This window comes from Podarcis tiliguerta, assembly GCF_965153285.1.
Source record: "Podarcis tiliguerta genome assembly, chromosome: 6".
NCBI classification, from domain to species: Eukaryota; Metazoa; Chordata; class Lepidosauria; order Squamata; family Lacertidae; genus Podarcis; species Podarcis tiliguerta.
In genome coordinates this window covers 96,914,319-96,937,216 of record NC_139539.1, presented here as the reverse complement: position 1 = coordinate 96,937,216, position 22,898 = coordinate 96,914,319, and the positions used below count along the sequence as shown (strand labels likewise).

Here is a 22,898-nt window from a genome sequence, read left to right as displayed (position 1 = left end):
TGGGAAAATTTTAAAAACTTTATTTAGAGTAATATAGCATAATTAAGGAATGTTGGGAAATGGTGGAATGAAATTATATGACTTTAGTAGAAATATGATAAGGATTTAAGTATAGATAAATTTTAAGATTTTGATGGTAAGATAAGGTTAAAATAAATTAAGACAACTAAACGATAGAAAGCAGTGAAAGATGGAAAGCATTTGTTGATTTAATTATTAACTGGAATACAAAAATGGGAGGTGGGAGGAGGTCGAGGAAATAAGTCATTGAAAGATAAAGATATGGAAAATGGATGTGTTTTAAAATGTTTTTGCTTTTTCTTGTGTTGATGTATTGTTTTTTTCTTTTATTTTTGATGTATTGTCTTTTAATTTTTTTACTGTCTTTTTCTTTTCTTCTGTAACTATAAAACCTTTAATAAATATTATTTTTAAAAAATAATCAAACAGCTCTTGTTTATTCACAGGCCAGGACATAACTGAATACTGTAACAACTTTCTAAAACTATCCAATCACTGAACGTCACTTTCGATCCTTCATTTGCATAACTATCTACAGTATCTATCCAATCACTGAACGTCACTTTCGATCCTTCATTTGCATAACTACCTACAGTATCCCCCTGCTGGCCCAGGGTGAGAACTTCAGTACATAACACCCCTCCCCACCGAGATAAGGCGTTAGTTACAATCGTAATGGTTTCCTTATATACAGCACTACACGTAATGGTTCAATTAGGCACAAAATCATATCAGTTACATTTCACATACTTCCACATACTTAGACCAACAGTGTTACATGTCCAACAACATAGTCCTTTAAATAAGTTGAGCGCTTGGAAACTCTGCCAGACTGCCGGGGAGCGGTACCCAGGTCCGGTGGGCTACCCGATTCTTGCTGAGGCTGTGGCGTGACCCTAGGTGGCGTTGAAACCAAGTCCCCTGGATCCACTGCTGTGGGTGGAACATCCGCAAGTGGAGTTGGCGGAATGTCAGGGATGGCAGTGGTTCGGCTCCCCGTCCGCAGTCTGCAAGAGAGGTGTAGGTGGAGCCTCATCATCTGTAAGTGTCTGTTCCGGAGCCACAAGCGCAGTTGGGGGCACCACGGTAGTATCCAAATCCCCAACCCTGCGCCTAAGCTGGTCTATGTCCCAGCACCACAAACCTCCATTTTCGAGTGCCACCTGGTATGAGCGAGGTCCAGTGACTTCCTTGGCTGGCATCCAAGGAATGTCCCCCACAAAGTTCCGGGCAAATACCTGGTTTCCTGGAACAAATGACTGTGGTGCGTTGGCACAGCCTGGGGGTTCAGCCACAGCAAAGTCCGGGTGCAGCCAGTCGAGCGGGGACCTGAGGCGGCAGCCCATAAGCAGTTTGGCAGGACTCCGCCCTGTGGCCGCATGAGGGGTGATGTGTTCCATGAACAAGTATTCGGCGACCCACTTGTGCCAGTCTCCCCAGTCCAGGCGTCCCAGTGACTCTTTTGCCGAGCGAACCATTCTCTCCGCTTGCCCGTTGCTGGATGGATGAAATGGTGCTGTTAGGGCATGGCAGATGCCCAGTCCCAAAAGGTACTGCTCAAAAGTGCCTGACATGAACTGCAGTCCATGTCGGAGACAAGGACATCAGGACACCTATGCGTTGCAAAGAGGCCTCGCAGCACCTCGCAGCAGTGGCATCATCGACGGGCAGTTGTTGATAGGCTTGGGCAAGGTTCAGCTTAACAGAGACATTACCCTCACCCAAGGAATGCAGCAGGTGTAGAACCACAGGAACCGGATAAGTTGGCTCGGATTCTCACCGACCCGTCCGGCTTGACAGGCGTGACAATGGGGGTTTCCCACTTGGCATGATCAACCGGCTCCAAAACTCCTTGGGCGATCAGCTTGTCCAGTTGTTCGTCCACCTTAGCCTTGAGAGCAAAGGGAACCCGGCGTGGCTTTAGCTTGATGGGGGCAACTTGTGGATCAAGGCTAAAGGAGATGGGCGTACCTGTATATTGCCCCAAAGTGCTGTCAAAAACCTCAGCAAAGTCTTTGACCAGACCCTCAGTCTCTGCGTTAGAGATGCAGTTGATGCCGGTGACTTCCAGGCCGAGGGCATCAGACCAGTCTAGTCCTAGGAGGCTTGGCCGCTGACCTTCGACCACCACCGGTCGGAGCAGGCCCGAAAAATCCTTGAAGGCGATCTGGAACCAGCCAATGCCTACAACGGGAATGTCGTTTCCCTGGTAGTCTCTCAGGTGTATGGGGTGAGAGTCGACTTGCCTTTTGGACACTCTGGGTACCAGTCTTTTGATGGTGCTCCAAGACACGATGGACAGGGCAGACCCGGTGTTGATCTCCATGTCACATGGAGCTCCTTCAATGAGCACCGTGACGTTCAGCTTGCGTCACATAGGCGAGTCGGTTTGGCCAATCGTGGTTCCAGACGGGCAGCGGCAGTTGGTGACAGCGAAACAGCTTTCCTTGGCGGACTGGAGTGATGACTTGGACTTGCGAGTCAGTGAAGGGGGGGTGTCAGACGGAGCCAATCGGCAGACCTTAGCGATGTGGCCCTTTCTGGAACACTTCTGACAGATGGCATCTCTGAATCAACACTTGGCACGGGAATGGTTGCCTCCACAGCCGGCACATTCTGATTGGCCCTTGGACTTCTGTTGGACCTACCTGCGCTCCCGCTTTGTCTGATGCACATCATCGTCTTCACTGGAGGATGCCTCATCACTGCTGGCCTCTTCGTGATGCACTGGAACTAGCTTCCTAGCAAGAGGCGGGCTGCTGGCCTTGCGGATCTCCTGGGTGGAGAGTTCAGCAGCTTCCAAGGCCGCGGCCTCCTCAGTGGCTTTCTGTAGTGTGAGGTCTGGCTTGGAAGGAGACAGATGTCCCATACCCCGCAGACGATTCAGTCCATCAGGGCATCATCTAAGTCTCGGAACTCGCAGTGCATTGCAGCCTGTTGGAGGGTGGTGGTGTAGTTGTTGATTGACTCCCCCTCTGCCTGGTTCCAGTGGGAGAACGCATGGCGGGCAGCAATCTTCTTTGGTGCGTAGTGGTTGCGGAGCTTCTCTTGGATCGTGCCCTACGATGTTGCCTGGAGTGCTACAGGTGCAACCAATGCTCGGGCCGTCTCGAACGCCTCAGGCCCACAGAGGCTGAGGAATAGGCCCCGCTTACGCTCCTGTGATACTTGCCTCAGCTCGTTGGCTTGGAGGTAGCAGTCGAACTGAGCGAGGTAGGAGTCCCATGATTCAGAGGCTGGCACAAACGGCGGTAGAGGCACAAGCAAAGCCAGGATTCCGATGCCGGCGTAGAGGGCGATGGATGGAACACTGTTCTCTAGCCAGAACAGTCAGTTCTGAATTGGTTCTGTTGAGTGATTTCGCTCAGTGATTCAGCTGAGTTCAGAGGGTGGCTGCATCTGGTTGTGCTCTGATGTCCATCGATCCCACCTTTGTCGCCAGAGTTAAGTTGTGGGTGAACATATCAGACGACACAGCGATTCTTCAAACAACTCTTGTTTATTCACAGGCCGGGACATAACTGAACTGAAGGGCTCAGTTAGCCTGCTTATATAGAGCTCCAGTACCATGTTACTGTAACAACTTTCTAAAACTATCCAATCACTGAACGTCACTTTCGATCCTTCATTTGCATAACTATCTACAGTATCCCCCTGCTGGCCCAAGGTGAGAACTTCAGTACATAACACTTGGGTCTCCAGCTGTTTGGGGGCTACAACTCCCATCCTCCCTGCCCCTCAGGTACCCATTTACCCAGAGACACACAGAGATAGGCTGAAAAGGATTACAGATAGAATCATAGAATCATAGAATCATAGAATCACAGAGTTGGAAGAGACCACAAGGGTCATCGAGTCCAACCCCCTGCCAAACAGGAAACACCATCAGAGCACTCCTGACATATGGCTGTCAAGCCTCTGCTTAAAGACCTCCAAAGAAGGAGACTCCACCACACTCCTTGGCAGCAAATTCCACTGTCGAACAGCTCTTACTGTCAGGAAGTTCTTCCTAATGTTTAGGTGGAATCTTCTTTCTTGTAGTTTGGATCCATTGCTCCGTGTCCGCTTCTCTGGAGCAGCAGAAAACAACCTTTCTCCCTCCTCTATGTGACATCCTTTTATATATTTGAACATGGCTATCATATCCCCCCTTAACCTCCTCTTCTCCAGGCTAAACATGCCCAGCTCCCTTAGCCGTTCCTCATAAGGCATCGTTTCCAGGCCTTTGACCATTTTGGTTGCCCTCCTCTGGACACGTTCCAGTTTGTCAGTGTCCTTCTTGAACTGTGGTGCCCAGAACTGGACACAGTACTCCAGGTGAGGTCTGACCAGAGCAGAATACAGTGGCACTATAACTTCCCTTGATCTAGATGCTATACTCCTATTGATGCAGCCCAGAATTGCATTGGCTTTTTTAGCTGCCGCGTCACACTGTTGGCTCATGTCAAGTTTGTGGTCAACCAAGACTCCTAGATCCTTTTCACATGTACTGCTCTCAAGCCAGGTGTCACCCATCTTGTATTTGTGCCTCTCATTTTTTTTGCCCAAGTGCAATACTTTACATTTCTCCCTGTTAAAATTCATCTTGTTTGTTTTGGCCCAGTTCTCTAATCTGTCAAGGTCATTTTGAAGTGTGATCCTGTCCTCTGGGGTGTTAGCCACCCCTCCCAGTTTGGTGTCATCTGCAAATTTGATCAGGATGCCCTTGAGTCCATCATCCAAGTCGTTGATAAAGATGTTGAATAAGACCGGGCCCAAGACAGAACCCTGTGGCACCCCACTAGTCACTCTTCTCCAGGATGAAGAGGAACCATTGATGAGCACCCTTTGGGTCCGGTCAGTCAGCCAGTTACAAATCCACTGAGTGGTAGCATAGTCAAGACCGCATTTTACCAGCTTCTTTACAAGAATATAATGGGGCACCTTGTCAAATGCCTTGCTGAAATCAAGGTAGACTACATCCACTGCGTTCCCTTCATCTACCAGGCTTGTAATTCTGTCAAAAAATGAGATCAGGTTCGTCTGACATGACTTATTTTTCAGAAATCCATGCTGACTATTGGTGATCACAGCATTCCTTTCTAGGTGCTCACAGATTGTTTGCTTGATGATCTGCTCCAGAATCTTCCCTGGTATTGATGTCAGACTGACTGGGCGGTAATTATTTGGGTCCTCTCTTTTCCCTTTTTTGAAAATAGGGACAACATTTGCCCTCCTCCAGTCTGCCGGGACTTCGCCTGTTCTCCAGGAATTCTCGAAGATGATTGCCAGTGGTTCTGAGATCACATCTGCCAGTTCTTTTAATACTCTTGGATGCAGTTCATCTGGCCCTGGAGACTTGAATACATCTAAACTAGCCAAGTATTCTTGCAGACAACTTCATTGTCCAGAAAGTGGGAGAAGCAACAAGAGGAACAGCCATTTTAGATCTGGTCCTAACCAATGTCGATGACCTGGTTAATGGGGTAGAAGTGGAAGGATCATTAGGCGCAAGTGATCATGCTCTTCTGAAGTTTACTATACAACGGAAAGGAGCAGCCAAGCATACTAGGACTCAATTTCTTGACTTTAAGAAAGCCGACTTCATAAAACTTAGGGAAGTGCTGGGTGAGATCCCATGGACAGTAATACTAAAAGGAAAGGGAGTTCATGATGGCTGGGAGTTTGTTAAGAGGGAGATAGTAAAAGCACAACTTCAGGCAATACCAATGAGACGGAAACATGGAAGGTGCCTAAAGAAGCCAGGGTGGCTATCTAAAGAACTTTTAACTGAGTTAAGATTAAAAAAGGATGTGTACAAAAAATGGAAAAGGGGGGAAACCACCAAAGAGGAATTCAAACAAATAGCCAGCACGTGTAGACACAAAGTCAGAAAAGCTAAAGCACAGAATGAACTCAGGCTTGCTGGAGAGGTTAAAAGCAACAAAAAAGGCTTCTATGGGTATGTTCGTAGCAAAAGGAAGAACAAAGAAACAGTGGGGTCACTCAGAGGAGAAGATGGTGAAATGCAAACAGGGGACACAGAAAGGGCTGAACTCCTCAATGCCTTCTTTGCCTCAGTCTTCTCCGATAAAGAAAACAATGCCCGACCTGAAGAATTTGGAGGAAATGATTCAGCAGAGGAAACACAGCCCAGAATAACTAAGGAGATAGTACAAGAATACTTGGCTAGTTTAGATGTATTCAAGTCTCCAGGGCCAGATGAACTGCATCCAAGAGTATTAAAAGAACTGGCAGATGTGATCTCAGAACCACTGGCAGTCATCTTTGAGAATTCCTGGAGAACAGGCGAAGTCCCGGCAGACTGGAGGAGGGCAAATGTTGTCCCTATTTTCAAAAAGGGGAAAAGAGAGGACCCAAATAATTACCGCCCAGTCAGTCTAACATCAATACCAGGGAAGATTCTGGAGCAGATCATTAAGCAAACAATCTGTGAGCACCTAGAAAGGAATGCTGTGATCACCAATAGTCAGCATGGATTTCTGAAAAATAAGTCATGTCAGACTAACCTGATCTCATTTTTTGACAGAATTACAAGCCTGGTAGATGAAGGGAACGCAGTGGATGTAGTCTACCTTGATTTCAGCAAGGCATTTGACAAGGTGCCCCATGATATTCTTGTAAAGAAGCTGGTAAAATGCGGTCTTGACTATGCTACCACTCAGTGGATTTGTAACTGGCTGACTGACTGGACCCAAAGGGTGCTCATCAATGGTTCCTCTTCATCCTGGAGAAGAGTGACTAGTGGGGTGCCACAGGGTTCTGTCTTGGGCCCGGTCTTATTCAACATCTTTATCAACGACTTGGATGATGGACTCAAGGGCATCCTGATCAAATTTGCAGATGACACCAAACTGGGAGGGGTGGCTAACACCCCAGAAGACAGGATCACACTTCAAAACGACCTTGACAGATTAGAGAACTGGGCCAAAACAAACAAGATGAATTTTAACAGGGAGAAATGTAAAGTATTGCACTTGGGCAAAAAAAATGAGAGGCACAAATACAAGATGGGTGACACCTGGCTTGAGAGCAGTACATGTGAAAAGGATCTAGGAGTCTTGGTTGACCACAAACTTAACATGAGCCAACAGTGTGACGCGGCAGCTAAAAAAGCCAATGCAATTCTGGGCTGCATCAATAGGAGTATAGCATCTAGATCAAGGGAAGTTATAGTGCCACTGTATTCTGCTCTGGTCAGACCTCACCTGGAGTACTGTGTCCAGTTCTGGGCACCACAGTTCAAGAAGGACACTGACAAACTAGAACGTGTACAGAGGAGGGCAACCAAAATGGTCAGAGGCCTGGAAACAATGCCTTATGAGGATCGGCTAAGGGAGCTGGGCATGTTTAGCCTGGAGAAGAGGAGGTTAAGGGGTGATATGATAGCCATGTTCAAATATATAAAAGGATGTCACATAGAGGAGGGAGAAAGGTTGTTTTCTGCTGCTCCAGAGAAGCGGACACGGAGCAATGGATACAAACTACAAGAAAGAAGATTCCACCTAAACATTAGGAAGAACTTCCTGACAGTAAGAGCTGTTCGACAGTGGAATTTGCTGCCAAGGAGTGTGGTGGAGTCTCCTTCTTTGGAGGTCTTTAAGCAGAGGCTTGACAACCATATGTCAGGAGTGCTCTGATGGTGTTTCCTGCTTGGCAGGGGGTTGGACTCGATGACCCTTGTGGTCTCTTCCAACTCTATGATTCTATGATTCTATGATTCTATGATACTATCTCCTTAGTTATTCTGGGCTGTGTTTACTCTGCTGAATCATTTGCTCCAAATTCTTCAGGTCGGGCATTGTTTTCTTTATCGGAGAAGACTGAGGCAAAGAAGGCATTGAGGAGTTCAGCCCTTTCTGTGTCCCCTGTTTGCATTTCACCATCTTCTCCTCTGAGTGACCCCACTGTTTCTTTGTTCTTCCTTTTGCTATGAACATACCCATAAGATAAGGACATGGAAGGATAATGTCCAACTCCTCATGCCCTGTCTCTAGGCAGAACCTAATGTCTATATTTATAATCTATTTCTGCTTGCACGTCACCTGTCACATGTTACTACCCCACCACAGTGCCCCTGAACTGTCAGTTTCTCTTTCCCCCCCACCGCCATGAATGGGCTGTTAATTGTCAGGCGGCAGAGGAACCAATCCCCACGGCAGGTTGCCAGGAACAGATAAGACAAGGAAAAGTCCTTACCATTTGCTTTTTATTAAATATTTACAGAGAGGCTTGGGAATGCAGCCTCTTGGAATAATGGCATTGTCCCAAGTAAATCTCCTCTACCAATCTCTCCCACCTCATTCGTCAATAGCACCACCCCCTCAATGGTTGCCACTAAGTGCCCTCTGTCTTTGAGCTCTTTGCTCTCCTATTTTTAAGGCTTGCTGGGTTCTGGGAGATGGTGGGTCTGGGATGCTTTCTAGTGATAACTGTCAGCCAGCTGCTCCGGCTCTGCCTGCTCCTCCTCTCCCATATTATTTCCCAGCTTTTCACCTCATCTGCTTCTGAGCTGTGGCCTCCCTCAAACCCCTGTTGTAATTCTCAACTGTCATCTTCTTCTCTGGAAGGGTCAGGCTGGGGAAGCCATCTCCACCATTCCTCCACTGCCCAGTCCCTGACATCCACTGATGTGGATAAACTGTCCAAGTCACTCCTTCTGAGCCTCCTTACACAAGCATAAAAATGTCAGACTACTTAATAAAAAGTTTCAGCAAGAAAATATTAACATCAGCTAATATCCATGAGACTTCTGCACAAGTACTCTACTTGGGATGTAGCAAGATATATATTCACAGCAAATTTCAAGAGGAAGAGTATGCTTTGTTTTTGGGAAAGTGAGAATGGATTTATTACTCAACAGTGGAGGAAAGACAAGGCACATGAGTGCGAATGAGAAAGGAGACTTTGGTTCTTAAAGGCATGGAAGCCACATTTGCCACTTTAAGCCTCTGTGCTCCTTTAGGACCTGATGCTCCTTTTTCTCAACATAAAACAGAAGAGGTGCAGTTCAACATTACAAGGTTGTCCCTTTTCCCTGTTCTTTTTCATATTAACATTAGAAATACTAAATTTGGTAATGAGGGAGGAGGAAGAAATAAAAGGGATTGCATTAAGGAAAAGGTCCTTTAAACTAAAAGCTTTTGCCAATGATTTAATAACAGTTGAAGATCCAAAAAAAAGTATTCCCAAAGCTTTAGGAAAAAAATAACAGAATTTGGCGAAGTGTCGGGATTCAGACTCAACAGAGCAAAAACAAAACTAATGGTTAAAAATATGCAGGAAGAAGAATAAAAAGGATCTGAGGGAAATAACAGGATTGGAAATAGTTAAAAAAGCACAATATTTGCGCATCCAAACCACAATGAAAAGCATTAATTTGTATGATGACAACTACAAAAAGACCTGGAAAGAAATTAGTAAAGATTTAGAAATCTGGTCAAGATTGAAATTATCATTTTGGCGAAGAATCTCGGTAAGAAAAATGAATATATTGTCCAAGTTACTTTTTCTTTTTCAGATGATTCCCATCATAACAACAACAACAACAACAAAAAAGATTGGAGGAATGCTGACAAAATTTATCTGGCAAGGAAAGAAACCTCGCATCAAATATAAATTATTGGCTGATAGGAAAGAGAGAGGAGGATTTGTGTTGCCAAATTTCAAAATTTATTATAAAGCTGAGTGTTTAATCTGGATAAAATATTGGATTCTATTGGAAAAATTAGATATATTAGATCTAGAGAGCTTCAACAAGAGATATGGGTGGCACATAAAATAATAAAAGTCCACAAAGGATTTAACAACCATATTAGCAGGAAGCAACAACCATATTATTGGAGGTATTTGCGGTTAAAAAATGAAACATGACAGGGAATTGGGAAACGTATAGGCAACTATTAAAGGAAGAACAAGACCAGAAAAAGTTGAAATAATTTGAAGATAATAAGGCACCACCTCACAGACTGGCTCCAATATCACCACTTAAACAACGTTTTTAATTTGGATAAAAAATTAGGCTTTGAAAAGGAAGAATCAAAATTACAAAAAGTTCTATTAAGAAACTGTTACATTGTGGGTGAACATATCAGACGACACAGCGATTCTTCAAACAGCTCTTGTTTATTCACAGGCCAGAACAGAACTGAACTGAAGCCAGCCTGCTTATATAGAGCTCCACTACAACGCAACTGTAACAACTTTCCGTAACTATCCAATCACTGACCGTCACTTTCAATCCCTTATCTGCATATGTGGACCTGAGTGAAAACTATCTACAGTATCCCCCTGCTGGCCCAGGGTGAGAACTTCAGTACATAACAGAAACAATAAAAAATTATTATCAAAAGTATATGATTTCATATTGGAATGGAACTTAAAAGATGAAGTGAAAGAAGTACAGATCAAATGGGCACAGGGCATCGGTCATGCAATACATTTAGAACAGTGGGATAGGTTTCTAAAGATTGATATAAGGTTCACCGCCTGTTACTCCATAAAAGAAAACATTATGAAAATGTTTTACAGGAGGCACATAACAACTTCAAAACTTGCCAAAATATACAAGTCTAGATCCAACCTTTGTTGGAAATGCAAGGAGGTCGAGGAAACCATGATGCATTTATGGTGGGGCTGCGGAAAAGTCAAAAAATTTTGGAGTTGTGTGCATGAGGAATGAAAAAAGATGCTCAAAATTCCTCTAGAAAAAAAACCTGAAGCATTTCTTTTGAGCATAATTGGAAAGGACATACCACAGGACAGGAAAGCAATATTTCTATACGCAGCCGCCGCAGCCAGGCTCCTACTTGCCAAAAACTGGAAAAGAAACTAGATACCCACAAAGGAAGATTGGCTAAATAAACCTTTTGAATTCACTGAAGGTCACAGTAGAAATGGTTTGAAGAATACATGAGTAAACACTGTTCTACAAACAACATGCTGATATGTTTAGACTAAATGTGTAAAGCTGACTCAGAAAACAAAATATTAGTAAAATAACAATATTAAGGATGAGAGATAAAGATTGCAATGTAAATAAGAATATTAAGGAATAAGAAATGATGTACACTGGTGGAGGGAAGTCACATAAGTGTAGTGTTTTTGTATTATTTGTATTTGTATTCAAGTTTTCTAAAGTAAATGGGTATATGTTTGGTTGTATGTGGATATTAAATAATAAAAGTAAAAAAATTTAAACGGAAGGGGTGCAGTTCAAATGCAGCTCAAACTAGGCAAATAATAAGCAATTAAGCCTCTAATACAGAGGTCGGCAACCTAAGGGCCATGGGTCAGTAGTGGCCCACCAGGCTTGTCTAACTGGCCCATGACGACCCCTGCTGCCCCCGCCACCCGCTCTTACTGGCACAGCGCAGAGCGGGGACTGACTTCCGGGTTGATGGCGCCTATACACACGGAAAAAGTGTGTGCACATGGGTGCTCCGCTGACCTGGATGTGCACCGGAAATAGTGTGTGCGCAAGCATGTGGGACCCCTTCATGGATCACTGCCTTGCCGTGGCGAAGAGGCTTGAATAACTCAGAGAAGCTATGAACTATGCCGAGCAGGGAACCCAAGATGAACAGGTCATAGTGGAGAGTTTTGACCAAACGTGATCCACCTGGAGGAGGAACCGGCAAGCCACTCCAATATCCCTGCCAAGAAAACTCCATGGACAAAGGCAACAGGCATATAAAAGTTATGACTCTGGAAGATGAGCCCCTCAGGTCGGAAGGCATCCAACATGCTACTGAGGAAGAGCAGAGGACAAGTACAAGTAGATTCAGAGCTGATGAAGTGGCTGGGCCAAAGCCGAAAGGACACTCAGTTGTGGATATGCCTGGAAGCAAAAGGAAAGTCCAATGCTGTAAAGAAAAATATTGCATAGGAACCTGGAATGTAAGAACCATGAACCTGGGTAAGTTGGATGTGGTCAAAGATGAGATGGCAAGAATAAATATTTACATCCTGGGCATCAGTGAACTAAAATGGACGGGAATGGGCGAATTCAGTTCGGATGACCATCATATCTACTACTGTGGGCAAGAATCCCATAAAAGAAATGGAGTGGCCTTCATAGTTAACGAAAGAGTGGCGAGAGCTGTACTTGGATGCAATCTAAAAAATGATAGAATGATCTCAATACGAATCCAAGGCAGACCTTTTAACATCACAGTAATCCAAGTTTATGCACCAACTACTGGTGCTGAAGAAACTGAAATTGAGCAATTCTATTAAGACTTACAGCACCTTATAGAAGTGACACCAAAGAAGGATGTTCTTCTCATTATAGGGGATTGGAATGCTAAAGTAGGGAATCAAGTGATAAAAGGAACAACTGGCAAGTTTGGCCTTGGAGATCAAAACGAAGCAGGGCAAAGGCTAATAGAGTTCTGTCAAGAGAACAAGCTGGTCATCACAAAAAAGCTTTTCCAACAACACAAGAGACGACTCTACACATGGACATCACCAGATGGGCAGCATCGAAATCAGATTGATTATATTCTCTGCAGCCAAAGATGGTGAAGCTCTATACAGTCAGCAAAAACAAGATCTGGAGCTGACTGTGGCTCAGATCATCAGGTTCTTATAGCTTAAACTGAAGCTTAAACTGAAGAAAGTAGGAAAAACCACTGGACCGGTAAGATACAATCTAAACCAAATCCCTTATGAATACACAGTGGAAGTGAGGAACAGGTTGAAGGATTTAGATTTACTGGACAGAGTACCTGAAGAACTATGGATGGAGGCTCATAACATTATACAGGAGGCAGCAACGAAAACCATCCCAATGAAAAGGAAATGCAAGAAAGCAAAGTGGCTGTCCAATGAGGCCTTACAAATAGTGGGGGAGAGAAGGCAAGCAAAATGCTAGGGAGATAGTGAAAGATATAGGAAATTGAATGCAGATTTCCAGAAAATAGCAAGGAGAGACAAGAAGGCCTTCTTAAATGAGCAATGCAAAGAAATAGAGGAAAACAACAGAATGGGAAGAACCAGAGATCTGTTCAAGAAAATTGGAGATATGAAAGGAACATTTCGTACAAAGATTACCATAATAAAGGACAAAAGTGGTAAGGACCTAACAGAAGCAGAAGACATCAAGAAGAGGTGGCAAGAATACACAGAGGAATTATACCATAAAGATATGGATGCCTCGTACACCCCAGGTAGTGTGGTTGCTGACCTTGAGACAGACATCCTTGAGAGTGAAGTCAAATGGGCCTTAGAAAAGCACTGCTAATAACAAGGCCAGTGGAAGTGATGGTATTCCAGCTGAACTATTTAAAATTTTAAAAGATGATGCTGTTAAGGTGCTACACTCAATATGCCAGCAAATTTGGAAAACTCAGCAGTGGCCAGAGGATTGGAGAAGATCAGTCTACATCCCAATCCCAAAGAAGGGCAGTGCCAAAGAATGCGCCAACTACCGCACAATTGCACTCATTTCACACCCTAGCAAGGTTATGCTTAAAATTCTACAAGGAAGGCTCAAGCAGTATGTGGACCGAGAACTCCCAGAAGTGCAAGCTGGATTTTGAAGGGACAGAGGAACCAGAGACCAAATTGCAAACATGCGTTGGATTATGGAGAAAGCTAGAGAGTTCCAGAAAGACATCTACTTCTGCTTCATTGACTATGCAAAAGCCTTTGACTGTGTCGACCACAGCAAACTATGGCAAGTTCTTAAAGAAATGGGGGTGCCTGATCACCTCATCTGTCTCCTGAGAAATCTCTATGTGAGACATCACCTTGCCAACAAAGGTCCGTATAGTAAAAGCTAAGGTTTTCCCAGTAGTGATGTATGGAAGTGAGAGCTGGACCATAAAGAAGGCTGATCGTCGAAGAATTGATGCTTTTGAATTATGGTGCTGGAGGAGACTCTTGAGAGTCCCATGGACTGCAAGAAGATCAAACGCATCCATTCTTAAGGAAATCAGCCCTGAGTGCTCACTGGAAGGACAGATCGTGAAGCTGAGGCTCCAATACTTTGGCCACCTGATGAGAAGAGAAGACTCCCTGGAAAAGACCCTGTTGTTGGGAAAGATGGAGGGCACAAGGAGAAGGGGACGACAGAGGACGAGATGGTTAGACAGTGTCCTCGAAGCTACCAGCATGAGTTTGACCAAACTGCGGGAGGCAGTGGAAGACAGGAGTGCCAGGGGGTCACGAAGAGTCGGACACGACTAAACGACTAAACAACAACAAAGCATGTGGGACAGAGAAGCGCCCGTGCGCATGTGCATACACTATTTCTGGTGCACTTCTGGGTCGGAGGAGCGCCAGAAATAGCATGTGCACACATGCACGGGCGCTCCTCCCACCTGGTTGGAGCGTGGACTGGCCCATCATCGGATAAGGTTGCCGACTAGTAGCTCTAAAACCATAAGTTAGCAGTGCTGGGGGGGGGGGGGGAGAGACGGGTTCAGTGGGAAGATTCAACAGCAGGACAGGCTGCCAGTTCCTGCCACAACTTAATCCGCACCATACCTCAGCTAACTCCCAAGAATTTGAATCCTGCATTGCAGGGGGTTGGGCTAGATGACCTGAACTGATTTGGGCAGATCTTCTTGAGCTAGGCGTGCAAAGCACCTCCTCATTTGAAATCTCCCAAAACAGCCATTCAAAAGCTCTTGGGGAAGCGAAGCTCTGTGTTCACACGTTCTCTCTGTAGTCGCTGCAAGGCAAAAGACTGGTCAAGTGAAGCAGTGGGAGTGGAGAAAGAACAAAGAAACCTGTAACTGACTGTGATCAATTAATTATAAGTACCACTGCAATCGGACCAGCCGAAACTACTAAGTGTCTCCAAATGTATTTATACCTGTACTTTGTATTGACACATAGGTCACGATGAATGATTCTTTCCCCCCCCCCGCCCCATAAACAAAAAGCCAACTAGATTCTGAGGATAATTACAAGGACGACTTCGTCCAAATATCAAAACTTGCATCCAGACGTTATAGAAGCAAAATATCTCGGGGTTTTTTTAGTTCGATTCTTGCATCAAAGGCAAGGAAAACCGCCGTGTAGCATTATGGGTGCGTCCTATGCAAATGAAAGAGGGCTCTCGGCCAATCAAGAAGGCTTGCAGATGACTGGCTCCCTGCGAGGTTTCGATTCCGCTTGCAAAGCGTCTCAAAGGCAGAAGTACAACCGGTGCAGCGCGTGGGGTGGTGTGCAGAGACGGGAGGCAAAAGCTGCGCTGCATCCCCTGACCCAGAGGGCCGGAACTGCACGGGGCATCGGGCTCCCCGCGGGCTCCAGGGCGGCTGCCCCCGGGACGCGCCAGCCACAAGCGCCGTCCGCCAGAGCAGCGGCGCCTCCCGCTGGAGCGCGGCAAAGTTCTCCCTGGCTGCTGCTCTCGCTCCGCGATCCGGGGCCCGCCGCCCTCGCTCGGCTTGGCTCGCCCCCAGGCCGCTCTCGGGCGCGCCTTCCCCTCGGGGCAAGGGACCATCCTGCCTCGGCCTGCCGGGCTTCCTTTCTCCCCAGCACCCCAGGGAGACTCTCCTGCCCCGCCGCAGGGGGTCCCTGTGGCCCAAGCAGCGGGGCTCAGGCTGGAGAGGAAGGGGGCCTGAGGCCCAGGACCCGGAGCGCATCGCCGCTGGGGAAATGGAGCCGAGTCGGGGTGGAATCCGCAGGGACGGCCGGGCCAAGAGAGGGGCTGCCTGGGGCGGCGGGGGGGGGGGATGCATCACTGCAGAAGACGAGGAGGAAGACCCCTCCCGACACCCCCGAGACACCAAGGGGGGACCCTCCCCCTTAGAGGCAGCCCCTGGGGCCACCCCCCCCCATCCTCCACCAGCCAAGCAGCGCCCAGGCGCCTGCCCTCGAGGGACACAGGCCCACACGTCCCCGACTCCCCCCGGCTGCTACACAAAAGAAGGGCACCCAAGAAGAAGGAAAACCAAGCGGGTGGGTAAGCAGGGAGCCGGTGGGAGGAGGAGGCGCCTCAGCCAATTCCAGAAGGCGAGAGGGCACCGAGACTGACCGCTTCCCTCTCGGAGGAGGGCTGCTATCTCCGGAGACCCCGGCAAAGACACGCCGCCCCCCCCCCCCCCATTCACGGCAGCGCTGATGGAAACGGGAAGCGGAGCAGGATGGCCAAGGGGACGGGGGACGGGGGCTCCTGATGCGGGGCCAGCCTGAGATTCTGTCGGGGGCACGGGTGCCCTCCTTTCAGATGTCAAGGAAATGATCTGACTCTTCTTAGAAGACATTTGAAGGCAGCCCTGCTCAGGGAAGTTTTTAAGGTTTGAGGTCTTACTATGTTTTTATATCTACTGTAGGCCGCCCAGAGTGGCTGGAGAAACAGCTAGAAAGCAGGGTATAAATAATAAAATTATTAGTATTCTTATTAATTATTACTACTGCAGCACCCTACTCTCCATCTACTGGCAGGCAATATTGCCCCATGGGATCCTTGTTCCATGAAGCTGCTCCCCGCCAGGACTCTGGTCCAAAAAGTGGGGTCACCTGTGTCAGAGATTTAATGCAGACAATTTCTCATAGATGCTTCACTGCCTGCTTTGCCTCTGTATTGCTGTGCAAACTATTAAACTCTGCTTGCAAGAGGCCGTGAGGAGAGAGTCAAGCCTCACGGATTGGAATGCAAGTCACACAACCGTTCGCCCCAATCAGGGTCCCCATCTAGGTGGCGCCAAGGGCCTCCCATTCTCTCCCCCCCCCTTTCAATATTTTGCGGCCTGTGGCTGGCCCCGTCAAGCCTTCCCACAGCTGCGCCAGGCCTTGCGGCATCCTCTCACTGTGTGACATCACACACATGGGCCTGCACACCCACCCAAAAGTTGGGCAGAACCTGGTACCTGTGGTCCCATTGTTACTGTGTAAATGCATGTGGGTAGCAGGGATCACTGTAAAGTAGGGTTATCAGATGTCCCCGGGGACAGTCCCCGGATTTGCAGATCTGTCCCCGGGAAATGGGTAGCGCCAGCCTCAGCCCCGGCTGGTGAGCCGTCTGCGCTACCAGGCTGGCTCCGGGCTGCTGACTGCCGCTGCTGCCACCACTGCCGAAAGGGAACCAGGGATGTCCACTGGTACAGATCTCCTGCCCCTTCCCCCTTTGTTTTGACTGATTGGGGGAGGCTTGGGAGTTGCTGGCAGGCAGCCGTTGGCCAGTTTTTAAAAAACTCTGCTCATTTATGTTGCACAGGGTGTGAAAGAAGGGCTTTGCACCTTTATACAATATGCATGTGTGCTTGGGCCCAGGATCTTTTGCCTCACCATCCCCACTACAGACTCCCTGTTGCTACTCAACTTAAAAAAAAAGAAAAAAAAGGGTCCCTGAATTCATTGAAGAAAATCTGGTAACCATACTGTAAAGCATTCAATATCTACCTAACTCCCTATCAAAAAGTCATGGCCCCAGTCATATGGTAGCTTAATCTCAGAGCTAAAAGTATTTTTGAGAGATTTTGAGCATTTTTCGATTAAAAAAAAAAAAGAATTTTAAACAAGTTTTACTGTTGCAATTTCTGCTTTGGCCAATAGATGGCAGTGTTGTCATGTGACGCAGCCAAGCTATTGTAAAAGGATCAAGCTTCTCGGTTTTTTCTCTATGCTTTAAATTCAATGCAGGTACCTTGGTTCTCAAACAACTTGGCACTCAAACAACTTGAAACCCAAACACTGCAAACCCATAAGTATGTGCTCCAGTTTGCGAATGTGCTGAATGTGCTCCGTTTTGAGTGTTACGCTTCCAATTTGAGTGCCACACTTCTGTTTTGAGTGTTATGCTGAGGTCTGTCTGATTTTGCTATTTTGCATTTTTGTTTTTGCAGTGCTTTTTTGTTTGTTTTTGTGACTGTGTGGAACCTAGTGCAGCTACTGATTGCTGGATTGTGTGACTGCAGTACATTGTTTATTGTTTTCATTTTATGGACCTATGGTCTCGTTAGATAGTAAAAATTCATGTTAAATTGGGTTAATTCATTTTGCATTACCTTCTATGGGAAAGCACACCTTGGTTTTGGAACGGACTTCTAGAATAGGTTAAGTTTGAGAACCAAGGTACCACTGTACAGGCAGGATTTTTTGATTTTTGATTTTTGAATATATATTTTTTGCATTTGAAATACTAGCATTTTTGCATTCTATTTGTGCATTTAAAAAATAATAATTTTTGGAAGCTTTTTTTTTTCTTTTGCATTTTTTAATGTATTAAGAAATCAAAACCCGATAGAGGTGAAGACTCAAAGTCCTGGGGGAACCAAAACAAGTGAGCAGTGTTTATCATCTTCAGAAATTTCACAGGGCCCCAGATGATTTACACCAAAGAAGGTAAGAGGCAAAGATGCTCCAAAACCTAGAAAAAGCATGTTGATTCACAAGCGTATGCATTGTATATTTGTGAGAGATTTCTTTAATCTGAGGCTTGAACCCAAGAAGGATTGTAATGAGCATGTGGCAGAGTTCCTAATCATTAATAAAAAGGTAGAAATTTTAGAATACAAAATGGATGAACAACACACATCTTCCTGGCAGTTTTAGAAACTGGGATAGAAAAGCTATTCGCCACATGGTTCCTGCAACCTGGTTACAGGCATAAATAATGAATGGCTAGTTGCCTTTTGTCCCCCAGGTGCAGCAGCACTTTCTATTTATATTTTTGTACAGAATCCGAATCTAATCCCTAACCCAACCCTAAACCTCCTAACCGTCAACTCACCCCAATCCCTAACTCTAACCTGCTAAACCTATTCCTAACTTAACCCCAGCCCCTCCCCCTACCTTAACCCAAACTCTACATCCATCCTAACAAACTTTCACCATAACCATCACACTAAATCCAGGCCTAACCCAAATCTAACAGTAACTCTAAACCTCACCCTTGCCTCTAAACCTACCCCAACCCCAGCCCTAACCCTCACCCCACCCCAACCTAATCCCCTAACCCAAACTTCACTCAACTCTCACTCACTCCAAACCCTCATCCATCTTTCACACAGACTTGACCCTAACCCCCAACCTTTGGGTGTAGCAGGAGACCCTAATTAATAGGAGGGTGTACCTGATCAAACTAAGGGCACGGATAAACTCCCCTCAGCCAGACCTAGGAAAGACATCCAGAAAGAAGGTTTGGGGCCACTTGGATAGAGGCAAAGTGGTGATTTCATGCCCGTCTGGTTCATATGTTATGGCTTCTATCAGCATTTAAAGCTAAACTAACGCGGGTGGCGCTGTGGGTTAAACCACAGAGCCTTGGGTTTGCCGATCAGAAGGTCGGCGGTTCGAATCCTTACCACAGGGTGAGCTCCCGTTGCTCGGTCCCTGCTCCTGCCCACCTAGCAGTTCGAAAGCACATCAAAGTGCAAGTAGATAAATAGGTACTGTTCCAGCAGGAAGGTAAACGGCGTTTCCATGCGCTGCTCTGGTTCACCAGAAGCGGCTTCATCATGCTGGCCACATGACCCAGAAGCTGTACGCCGGCTCCCTCGGCCTATAGAGCGAGCTGAGCAGTGCAACCCCAGTCGTCCGCGACTGGACCTAATGGTCAGGGGTCCCTTTACCTTTACTAAACTGCAACATGCCTGGGAAAAATCAAGCAGGTCACCAGAAGAAACAGTGACTTGTGTGCTGATGCCTCAGAAGACAAACCTGAGAATGAGCTGCTCTATGCTGTTCAGTGCAGGTGGTGTCAAGAAGACTGAGTTCATCGCTCCAAAGCAGGGGTCAGCAAACTTTTTCAGCAGGGGGCCGGTCCACTGTCCCTCAGAACTTGCGGGGGGCCGGACTATATTTGGGGGGGGGGGGCGGGAAAGGAACAAATTCCTATGCACACTGCTAATATTGTATTTGTAGTGCACAAAAAACAGGAAAAACAACAATATTTAAAATGAAGAACGATTTTAATCAACATAAATAAACTTATAAATAATTCAATGGGAAGTATGGGCCTGCTTTTAGCTAATGAGATGGTTGATATCCTGTTCCATATATGTCACTGCTAGTCATAGCAAGTGATGCAAGTATTCATCAGTTAGTCTGGATCTAGTTGGAGATTTCAGATGTTTCATTTGGGAAAAAGTCTGTTCACAGATATAGGTGCTGCCAAAGATGGTTGCAAATTTAAGTGCATGGTTCCTGAGATTCAGATACGTCTCAGAGGGGAAAGATGCATAGAAATTTGTGAGGCTGCTTGATTTGAAAGTGTCTTTCAGAGAGTCACAATTCTGTAGTTCGACCAATTCCATTTGGTAAATTGGATCAGCAGTTTCAATGTCAAAAGAAAATAGGTTCCGGAAAAGCTTTATGCCCTGCTCATGGATGTGAAGCTCTTTAAATCGAGTTTGAAACTCCTTTTGCAAAATTTCCAGTAAATCCACACATTTCATTTGGGAATGCAATTGGTGGTTTTCCTGCCAACAGGTTTTGAGTTGTGGAGAGATGGCAGAAGTTTTCTTCCTTCACTTGTTTAATGAGAAGGTCTAATTTTGCTTGAAACGCTTTCACGTGAAAACATATCACAGATGAGCTTCCCCTTTCCTTGAAGTTGAACATTAAAAGTATTGAGTATTTCTGTTACGTCTGTCAGAAAGGCAAGCAGCCATTTCCATTCTGCATCTTTGAGCTCTGGTACTTTATCGTTTTTCATAAGCATAAAATCATAAACATGTGGAAGTAAGTCATAAAAACGTTTCAAAACTCTTCCTTGACTCAGCCAACAGACTTCTGTGTGGTACGGAAGATCTTCATGTTCAACATTCAACTCAGACAGAAATTCCTGAAACTGTGGTTTAGTAAGGTAAGGGACCCCTGACCATTATAGAATCATAGAATCATAGAGTTGGAAGAGACCACAAGGCCCATCGAGTCCAACCCCCTGCCAAGCAGGAACCACCATCAGACCACTCCTGACATATGGTTGTCAAGCCTCTGCTTAAAGACCTCCAAAGAAGGAAACTCCACCACACTCCTTGGCAGCAAATTCCACTGTCGAACAGCTCTTACTGTCAGGAAGTTCTTCCTAATGTTTAGGTGAAATCTTCTTTCTTGTAGTTTGGATCCAATGCTCCGTGTCCGCTTCTCTGGAGCAGCAGAAAACAACCTTTCTCCCTCCTCTATGTGACATCCTTTTATATATTTGAACATGGCTATCATATCCCCCCTTAACCTCCTCTTCTCCAGGCTAAACATGCCCAGCTCCCTTAGCCGTTCCTCATAAGGCATCGTTTCCAGGCCTTTGACCATTTTGGTTGCCCTCCTCTGGACACGTTCCAGTTTGTCAGTGTCCTTCTTGAACTGTGGTGCCCAGAACTGGACACAGTACTCCAGGTGATGTCTGACCAGAGCAGAATGCAGTGGCACTATTACTTCCCTTGATCTAGATGCTATACTCCTATTGATGCAGCCCAGAATTGCATTGGCTTTTTTAGCTGCCGCGTCACACTGTTGGCTCATGTCAAGTTTGTGGTCAACCAAGACTCCTAGATCCTTTTCACATGTACTGCTCTCAAGCCAGGTGTCACCCATCTTGTATTTGTGCCTCTCATTTTTTTTGCCCAAGTGCAATACTTTACATTTCTCCCTGTTAAAATTCATCTTGTTTGTTTTGGCCCAGTTCTCTAATCTGTCAAGGTCGTTTTGAAGTGTGATCCTGTCCTCTGGGGTGTTAGCCACCCCTCCCAGTTTGGTGTCATCTGCAAATTTGATCAGGATGCCCTTGAGTCCATCATCCAAGTCGTTGATGAAGATGTTGAATAAGACCGGGCCCAAGACAGAACCCTGTGGCACCCCACAGTGGCCGACTCTGGGGTTGCGGCGCTCATCTCGCTTTATTGGCCGAGGGAGCCGGCGTACAGCTTCCGGGTCATGTGGCCAGCATGACTAAGCCGCTTCTGGCAAACCAGAGCAGCGCACGGAAACGCCGTTTACCTACCGGAGCGGTACCTATTTATCTACTTGCACTTTGACGTGCTTTTGAACGGCTAGGTTGGCAGTTTAGTTTAGTGGTTTAGTACAGTTTAGTGGTTTAGTACATGAGCTCTAATGAAGTTAACACAAGATACCACAGTTTTCATGACAGAGTCCAACTTCAGTGATTTTTTACAACACAGTGCTGGTTGGTGGATGAGGCAGTGTATGGCTATTGGATGTGACTGGTTGTGTTTGTCCATCTCTTGGTTAATGTGTGCAACCTCTCCTCTCATGGACCCCATCATGCTAGGGAGCACCATCATAGAATCATAGAGTTGGAAGAGACCACAAGGGCCATCGAGTCCAACCTCCTGCCAAGCAGGAAACACCATCAGAGCACTCCTGACATATGGTTGTCAAGCCTCTGCTTAAAGACCTCCAAAGAAGGAGACTCCACCACACTCCTTGGCAGCAAATTCCACTGTCGAACAGCTCTTACTGTCAGGAAGTTCTTCCTAATGTTTAGGTGGAATCTTCTTTCTTGTAGTTTGGATCCATTGCTCCGTGTCCGCTTCTCTGGAGCAGCAGAAAACAACCTTTCTCCCTCCTCTATGTGACATCCTTTTATATATTTGAACATGGCTATCATATCCCCCCTTAACCTCCTCTTCTCCAGGCTAAACATGCCCAGCTCCCTTAGCCGTTCCTCATAAGGCATCGTTTCCAGGTCTTTGACCATTTTGGTTGCCCTCCTCTGGACACGTTCCAGTTTGTCAGTGTCCTTCTTGAACTGTGGTGCCCAGAACTGGACACAGTACTCCAGGTGAGGTCTGACCAGAGCAGAATACAGTGGCACTATAACTTCCCTTGATCTAGATGCTATACTCCTATTGATGCAGCCCAGAATTGCATTGGCTTTTTTAGCTGCCGCGTCACACTGTTGGCTCATGTCAAGTTTGTGGTCAACCAAGACTCCTAGATCCTTTTCACATGTACTGCTCTCA

At 46.2% G+C, this 22,898-nt stretch overlaps 1 protein-coding gene and 1 long non-coding RNA gene across 3 annotated transcripts in view; both read left to right on the top strand.

The window, feature by feature from the left end:
• LOC310680200 overlaps positions 1 to 22,199 on the top strand; it is a 179,585-nt gene extending 157,386 nt beyond the window's left edge. For both annotated transcript variants that reach the window (XR_014512674.1, XR_014512675.1), the window contains exons 2-3: positions 20,018 to 20,769; positions 22,001 to 22,199. This is a non-coding gene — a long non-coding RNA (uncharacterized lncRNA). The remainder of the gene's footprint in view (positions 1 to 20,017; positions 20,770 to 22,000) is intronic.
• LOC310680254 (uncharacterized protein) lies at positions 11,348 to 18,003 on the top strand (the record flags this gene model as incomplete). Its single annotated transcript, XM_083446631.1, has 3 exons — positions 11,348 to 11,443; positions 15,082 to 15,869; positions 15,946 to 18,003. The coding sequence occupies 3 exons, from the start codon at positions 11,348 to 11,350 to the stop codon at positions 16,094 to 16,096; spliced, it is 1,035 nt and encodes a 344-aa protein (XP_083302757.1). The 3' UTR covers positions 16,097 to 18,003.
• Positions 22,200 to 22,898: the final 699 nt, after the last annotated feature.